Raw genomic sequence first — 8525 nt, forward strand, 5'->3', positions numbered from 1 at the left:
ATGGATGTTTTAAAAAAAAAGTAAAAAAAATTATTTATTTTTCTTTAAGCAATTCGATCCTTCTCTTTTGTTTTGGCCAATGGTGATCTGAACTTTCGAGTTGGCTATTGTCTGTCTTTTTCTCACTCCTATCAACCCTTTTTTTTTCTCGTTATTCGCTCCATGTGTCTTTTTTATTTTCAATTTACAAGTATATTTTGTGGGTATCTTTGTTGTCTTTGGTTGTGATGGAGAAATAATGGTGTTTGTTGTCGTTGATACTTCACCAAGCATCAACCATTTCTCTTGTGAAGTGGATGACTCTTTGTCCGTTTCTTAATTTGTTTATGCTTTTAGAGTATTTCAGAAGAATAAATGATTTCACAAGTCGATTTGAACTCTTATTTAATAAATATTTCACTTTTAGAAGTTTGTGTCCACTTTTGTAGCACGTTTTTTAACATGCTTATACATGCATTCTTATTTTTATAAGTGATTTTAGGGATGGTTTTGTCGTCGTCCTCTCCAGTTTGGTGAATGCTCAATTCTTTTGTCGATTTTTGCCCGCCGCTTTGGACCATTCGAAGTTGATTTACTTATCGTATTAAATACTTGCAATCAATTCAGATATATTATGCTTGAGTTATAACAAAGCTAATCGTCAGCATATTATAATATTTTATTGATGCTGAGGCTAAAGTCTTTATTATTATATTGATGAAATTTGTCGCTTGTAATTTGTTTTTCCTCTAAATTTACTTTAAAAAAAAGTATATCTTAATTCTGCTTATAAAAAAATTATCTATATATTTTTATTTAAAAAACTAAAATGATCTATATTTAACTATTTCAAAAAGCATAATTGAAAATTAAATGAATTGATTTTAAGTCAAAAACTCTTATCCAAATTCAATGTTGTAAATCTGAAATCAAATAATTCAAATAAAACAAACAGAAATCAATTCAGATCAATCACCACCTTTTCTTTCTCATTTTATTTTTTATATAGAAAATCAGGTTTTTTTTTTCAGAAAATATTACAATCTTTTGAGTTTGAATTAATGCAGTTAATATCCTACCTATTAGTTTATTATTTTTGTTTTGATTTCGATACATACAAGCTTCAGTGTATTATTTCGGATTTACCAATATTTTAAAATTTTTTTCATACATATATTTATAATTTAATTTTTAGTTTGTTGATAAATTATATATACATTTGAAAAATTTTCACATATCTATTTATAGTTTAATTTTTTATTTCTTTATAAATTATATATTATCTATACATGTAAATATATCTTAATTACATCTATATAAATATAAGTTTTAAATTTATAAATTAGGTTTAATAATTTAATTTAATAACTATTAATTTTAAATGTAATTATAGATAAATAAAAATGGTTAAAAAAATTTAAAAATTAATTTAAAATATTACAATTTTATATGGATTGGTGCGCACTAATACAAGTCAGTATTGATTGAAATGGTTGAAACACGCCAAAATTTTAACTCAAATAGAACATATAAGACTTGATATCAGTGAAATAAGAACCAATTCCCAATTTTTAATCTTAAATATAATATAAAAAAAGGGTTGCATGACAGCTCATTGAAGGGAACAAAGCAAAGAATTTGTCAGCATTTGATAATATCGTTAATGTCATATCAAAACAAAAAAGAAGATTCTGAAGTCCAAAGTCTGGGTGGGAGCTAATAATATTTAGAGCCGAGTAAATTTCATTTGGTTGAGAATATTCAACAAAGTAGTTGTCACCATCATATAGTAGATAAGAGGATATGCATCAACGAACAGATACTTGGCCGAGGGAGGGAGGGAGGGAGGGAGGGTCCCACCTACTTCTTGTGGTTCATCCTCTACTCTCTAATAAGGCAGCAACAACACACACCCATATCCAACTCCTTTCCACTTTTTCATTTCAACTAAACCTAATAAGCTGCCTCTTTTCACTTGTTCAAGGCTTCCATCCCTTGGAGCCCAAGTATAAAGTAAATTGATTGCCCAACAAATATATGTCCAAAAATTCTCCTTCATACAACCCCCCCCCCGCCTTTACGTTTGTCTAAATTCGAGTTCAAATAGGTAGAGCAATCTAAACAAGCTACTATCATCGTGTAATCAAATTCAAAGTGATAACATATAGCCTACATAAATATCAGTAACAAAGTACAATTCCTAATAATAACAAATGAAGAATGCTAAGAGCGAAGAGAAAGAAACCAAAAGATTGCATAACAGTAACACCATTTGCTGTATTCTTTATTAAACTGCCTGGAAAGATGAACAACTTTACAAAAAGCATGATATCAGCCAGTATCTTTCACTAATCTCACCCACGAAATCAAAGCAAAAGGTTGAAGGAAAAAGAAAGTAAAAGAAAACTAACAGACTACAGTTACCGTTAAACTCAGAAGCCAAATCTTACATATGAAGCAAATCAGCCCCATACGACTTTGTTCAAATACGGATGCACTCCAACAGAATTTCACCAAATGAGAGATCCAACTTTGCATAATAATTTTTTTTAAAAAAAAAAGAAGCTGAAAAAGATGTTTGTGTCACATACAGTAAACAAAGGCTGCCCGAAACTCCCTGAATGCTTATTCTTAACTTGCCTGAGCAGAAGAGGCTGCTGCTGTGATAACATCTTCAAGTTTAACCCTTGCACCTTTTGACCCATCAGAGGCAGAACTAGTTTTCTCAATAGCAGTGCCTTCCTTATTACCATCATCCAAGCACACAACTTGAGCAAAGCTCTTAGACATCTGCTTTATGAAATCGTTGGATAACGTAACAGTGTTTCTATGCTCACTTTCTCCAACAACCCCTACAGACATGAGGCTAGCTTGTTGTCTAGCCTTACGCTCTTGCATGGCCTTCTGTCTGTCCTCATAAAATTCAAAATCATCCAGGATTGACATATCAGTTTCATAACTTTTAAAGATGCTCAACATCTCAAGTCCTTGCTCCAGTTTCACCTGCAAAATTTGACATTCACACAAGTAAAGAATTGTTGCAAGTGAAATATCTTCAAGCAACATCTTTTAAATCCTCAAAACTAAGTAAGAAGAAGCATGAAGAAATCAAAAGTTGCATAAGACATGTTATCCAATCAATAAAGGAAAAGGAATGGCCTTAGGATTCGTAATACGACAGGAGGACAACAAAATGGTGGGGTAACATCCTCAATTACATCTGAGGGAGAGAGACTGAAGCAGGTGAGGGCCACAGATCATATATAGATCAATGATCCTAACGATTCAGGAAAGAACACTTGATGACTACGGTTTTGTCGATAAAAAGAAGCTTTGGTATCAGAATTAGCACCTCATTCAGAAGGCTAAAAGGATAGGAGACCTGAACAAATTTTTAAAATAAATTTTTCAACAATTTAGTATTCAGAACCAAGATTTTCCCAGACAGAGAAGGAATAGGGAAATTATTCTAAGTAGTTCGAACTTTGAATTTAGCCAGTGATTGCCAGAGCATTAATAAATAAAAAGTTCACTTGAATCTCATGTAGCCATCTAATAAAAAATGCAGTTCAACAATTTGACCAACAAAGCACTATCAAATGAATGAACTCCGTCATTTATAGTAGTCATTTGAAACTGTACCTCCTGAGTATCTCTACTGTTAGTCGCAGGCTTATTATCATTATTTTCCAGTATGATGTGACGCAGCTGACTGTTTGGAACATCTTTGATAATATGCCATTTGACAGGGAATTGCCCACTCCATTTATCTTGCTGCCAGTAATCCACACTCTTGTCAAAATCAACAGGTCCAACCATTTCTGCAACCCCACAGAACTGAGCACTAGCATTCACCTGCAACAATTGAGTAACATATATTTAACTGATATGAACTAGACAAAGTAAACAGTAAATACAATTTTTTTGTCTAAAATGTTAATACCGAAAAGAAGAGAAACACTGGGCAATTGTCTTGATTCTCCACGGCCTCACGGTAGGCAGCATCTAACCTTTTGTTCCCATTAGGTGTACTAGCCCAAACACCGTATTTGATACTCTTGTGAACATTATCTTCACTGTAAGACTTGATTATGAAGAACTTAGCATCCTTGTAATCAGTAGGGAAATCTGGTGTGTTGTAAGAATCATCGTGGATCTTGGCTGAAGATTTGTTGTTTTTATTATCATCGATAGAAGAATTATTATCAGCTGTGATTTGATTCTTAGGTTTTGAGGCCCTTGGCCCTCGGTTTTGCTCGCTAAGGATATCAAGAGCACCATTACAACCACATAGAGAGATGTCACTGTCTCTTCCACATCGTCTTTTACCATCAAAAGATAGCCAGCCCCTGCTATTTGCTCCTAAACTAGGAACTGATGCATTTCCAAAACCAGCACCTTGATTCAGACCACTTTGCAGATAGCCTCTGCTATAGGAGTTCATTCCTGATCCTAACGGATAAAATGACCTTTGCTGCTGAGGTACCTGAAAAGGAAAAAAACAGATTGAATACTAAAATGGTATACTAATTTAAGACAATCAAAATGCTAGCTCGCTGCATATACCATCATTAAATGACTTGTGTACCAAATATTAGTCATTTAAACATTTCTTGAGCTTAAATTTTCACAATTTGAGATAAATGAAAATATTAACCTAAAGGAGAAGAGAAAAACAGGAGTTGAATAAGTCATTATAGGGAGCATTAGGACTTCAATTTAATACGGTATGCTACAAATCATCTAAAAAGAAATCAACCAAGGACCTTGGTTGAATGTCTGATTTCTTCTGAAAGTATGCCACATGCTGCAAGGACTTTCTAGTGTGACAGAACTTGACGGTAAAGGGAAAGAATCAGAGATAATTAGAGAATAGAAAGAAAATTTTGCAGGTTTTAGAGAGGTGAAAACACACAAATACAGAGACACACAAATTCAAGGCTCATCAGGCAAAATGATAATCGAGTGTTCCATGTCTTCTGAGACATACATTGTTAATTCTAAAGTAAAACAATAAAGAATATGTGGTTAACAAATAGCAGAAGGATATAGTTATTTCTTATTTGATATATGATATACATTTTTTCAGTAATAAGGATACAATGAGTCCATTCGCCCCATCTAAACCTCTAATAAATGAAGCACAACATAGCAACCAGCCTCTGTTAAAAGAGCATAATGATTTGACACTAGTTACCAGACAGATAGATATACTAGATTCATCCAACTTGAACTACATGAGAATGAATTTTTTATTTTGACATATTCCACTACATATGAACTTCATATTTGCCATATGCTATTTATTTTGGTTAAGCTGAAGGTAAAAAATGGAATTAGAAGGTGCTCCTCTCTGCCAACTTTGAGAGCAGATGAGAGACCCAGATTCTTAAGACCATACTGACTTGCTAAATCAGAAGCCAAAAAGTTAAAAACCCATAAACCAGAATAATAAATAAACACAAAATAAGACCTCCAAAAGCATTAACAAATATACATACCGTTGGAACATTCTGCCCAATTGGCCCAATAGGCTGGGGAGATACTGCAGGCGATATAGGAGTCAAAGATCTCTGTCTGTCAGAAGGCCTCGACCAATCAGACCAAAGTCCTCCAGACCTGAATCCATCAAAACCTTGCGGTAAATCATTAAATCCTAGGGTACCGGGATTTCCAGGTAAACTGCCTCTACCAAAAGATCCCAATGGAGTGGGATAACTAGGCCTTGGTCCAAAAAGCATGTTATCACCTTGTTGGTCAACATTAACTAATGTGGTTAGCTCTGGTTGTGAAACTGAAGATGGTGAAGAAATATAAGGCATACTCGGAGGAACAAGCTGCTGATAATATGGTGGTCCAGAGAATGGAAATTGATGTGGGGAGTACAACTGTGCATCACCACCTACAGAAGGCAAAGGAGTTGAGACCGGGGAATATGGCCCATACGGCATTTGAGGATTGTAGCCATATCCAGGGTGGAAGACAAGTGATGGATTATCATTGAAGACACCCTAGTTAAGATAAAAATGTCACGCAAAAAGACAGAAAATTTAATCATTCAAAAAAAGCCTACACAGATGAAAGGAGAGATTCTCACCAGAGATCCAAGTTCTAGTCCCTCAGCATTGACATACGGTGGATATTCATCCCATTCACCAGCAGAGTTGTCATAACCTGCTCTCAGATTTAGAAAAATTCCCCCATGTTAATTTCTGTTTCACATATCTACTGATCTCAAACCAGGAAATGCAATGCATTGGAGAAATCAAAAGGTTTCTACACAAATGAGTGGTTCTTTTCCCTGCATAGTTGTCCAAATACAGAAATCTCTCAAAAGTAACATGCACTACTATCTAACCCATTTAGTAAGAATTCAATTAAACAGGATTTACAAAATCAAGATAAATAAAAGAATTAAGCATCTTCATGTTTTCAAGTTTCAACCGTTACAAGTTTTGCCATTCCAATTCAAGAACCTATAGCTTAAGAACATTAAAACCAGAGGAGGAGAAAGATAAACCAAAATCCTGGTTCGTCTTTTACATAGAAAACCAACTTAAAAGCCAATATTTAATTCCCTTTTAGCAATCAATTAAATACAAAACACAGAAGACTTCAGATTTTCGTAATATGATTCTTCTATAACATGATTCACACGGTATAAGCTTTTTCATACATTCTCCTAGCTCAATTAGCATTACATGGATCAGAGAGTGATATCCAAGAACTAGAACGATAAGGGCAGCTGAGCATTGAACAAGAAAAAAACTGCCGTGTTACCAGCCATAAATGCAACCAGAGACTAGATTTTCAACTGGAATTTTTTAATACAAGGTTCAGCCAGACTGGCCCAGATTTAAAATAGACCCAAAAAGAGAGAAGATTAACCTCTGTAATAGAAAGCCTGAGGCTGAGGTGCATAGATTGTAGGTGAGTAGACGTTACGGTCTCCAGCTGACGCAAATGATCCAGATTGACCAGCGCCATCCCTGGGATGAGCTACTGGGGCAGCATCTTGAGAGGAATTAGGAGAAACCAACGTCATACTTTTTGTTGGAAGAGGCTGTTAAAGAGAAAATTAAATGAAGGTCAATAGTGAGAATATTTTCTTTAAACTGACCGACAGAAACAAATGAAAGAAAGTAAAAATAAAAGGAAGAGCATGTCATCAACTCACAACTACCTGCTCCTTCACGTTTTCTGGATCAGCTTGTTGCTCTTCTGCATCCATGATCAGTATGCTCAGTGACTAAGTAGAGTCTTAGAAACACAGGCAGTACAAATTATTGACCAACCAAAGCTAAATTCGAGGATAGGTAAACTTGAAGCTATGAATATGTGCGCGCAAATCCACGCGTGCACACCTATTCACATTATAAACAAAGAACATGAATAATTTTTTAAAGAAAAGAGTGGTTCTTCACATATCAAAAGACTTATATATCTGTAGGATGACAACATCAAAATGATAAGGCCAAATCCCAAACCCTCGTATGCAATAATAACGAACTAGCCAGTCACTCAATATTAAACAGAACCACACACAAGATATATTGGATGAAGCTTCTTTTATGAACACTGTCATGCACATTTCACCTCATTTTCTCCCAGTCTGACAGAGAAACAATATTTTTAAGAAAATTCCACAAGGTCAAGCATACTATATAATAGGATATAAAGACCAAGGATCATTGTAATAAACTACAATTGTTCATTAGATTTCCGGTAAACCGTATATTCTGCAATTTGTTTGTCATTTTGTTGATAAGTATGATTTGAGGAAGTTCACTGTGACACCAGACTACATCTTTTTTCTTCTCAACCTCGATTGGCACTCTTTTCTTTAAAAAAAACAACAAATGAATGAACTAGTCATAGGATTCTTAGCGTTCGTAGCAAAGTATTTAAAAATAAGAGAATTAAAGAACAAAAGAAGAGAATTTTGCAATAATTTCTTTCTGTTAAGAAGACCCAGATCCCAGATCTTAACAAGAGGATCAAGCCCCATATATTTACCTATAGAGAAATAAAAGTGAACCAACACAGCAGATCAGTCAAAGGCCCCAAGATTGAACCACACAACAGACAAACTGACCATCCAATTGCAATTGAATTGTAGTAATAATAATAAATAAAAGCTTGAAACCTCGTGAAATCGAAAGCCACATAAAGGAGAAAGGAAAACCATATAAAAGCAAAAAGTAAAACAGAAAGAAAAAAAATTAAGTGGTAGTAGAGGTACCAGGGTTACGATCTGGGGTTGCCGCCATGAATCTTCTCTGAAACAGAAAGGAAACAAAGAAAAGAAAGAAAGATTGGCCTCAACAGCTACAAACTGAGACAGTGTATTTTCTGTTTCTGCTTCCATATATCATTTACTTATTCATCTATATTATATATTTTGCAAAACCAAAACCAAAACCAAAACCGTCTTTGCCTTTGCCTTCCTTTGCCTTGTCTTCCTTTACTTTTACTGAAATTTATCACCCGCCCCTCAGTAAATAAAATAAATATGGAGATATTTGAAATTAGCGTATTACTTGAAT

At 34.4% G+C, this 8525-nt stretch overlaps 1 protein-coding gene across 3 annotated transcripts; it reads right to left on the reverse strand.

Annotated features, from left to right (window-relative positions):
* Nucleotides 1–2236: 2236 nt before the first annotated feature.
* Nucleotides 2237–8525, reverse strand: LOC107906375 (YTH domain-containing protein ECT4). 3 transcript variants are annotated; one of them, XM_016833356.2, is made up of 8 exons: nt 8222–8525; nt 7163–7200; nt 6868–7042; nt 6077–6153; nt 5481–5990; nt 3923–4465; nt 3622–3834; nt 2237–2982 (listed from the first exon to the last, which is right to left on the reverse strand). In XM_016833356.2, the coding sequence occupies exons 1-8, from the start codon at nt 8247–8249 to the stop codon at nt 2611–2613; spliced, it is 1956 nt and encodes a 651-aa protein (XP_016688845.2). In that variant the 5' UTR covers nt 8250–8525; the 3' UTR covers nt 2237–2610. The 3 variants fall into 3 exon arrangements, with proteins under 3 accessions (XP_016688845.2, XP_016688844.2, XP_016688847.2); XM_016833355.2 differs by having other exon boundaries at nt 7157–7200; nt 8222–8509; XM_016833358.2 differs by having other exon boundaries at nt 7157–7239; nt 8222–8426.

The sequence above is a fragment of the Gossypium hirsutum genome, chromosome D05, assembly GCF_007990345.1.
Source record: "Gossypium hirsutum isolate 1008001.06 chromosome D05, Gossypium_hirsutum_v2.1, whole genome shotgun sequence".
NCBI lineage: Eukaryota > Viridiplantae > Streptophyta > Magnoliopsida > Malvales > Malvaceae > Gossypium > Gossypium hirsutum.

Coding starts and splice junctions, on each gene's coding strand:
- LOC107906375 (XM_016833355.2), bottom strand. CDS start 8,249: ATGGCGGCAACCCCAGATCGTAACCCTG. Junction 4,466..5,480: donor TTGGGCAGAATGTTCCAACG/GTATGTATATTT, acceptor TTTCCTTTTCAG/GTACCTCAGCAGCAAAGGTC. Junction 2,983..3,621: donor ACAGTAGAGATACTCAGGAG/GTACAGTTTCAA, acceptor CAAATTTTGCAG/GTGAAACTGGAGCAAGGACT.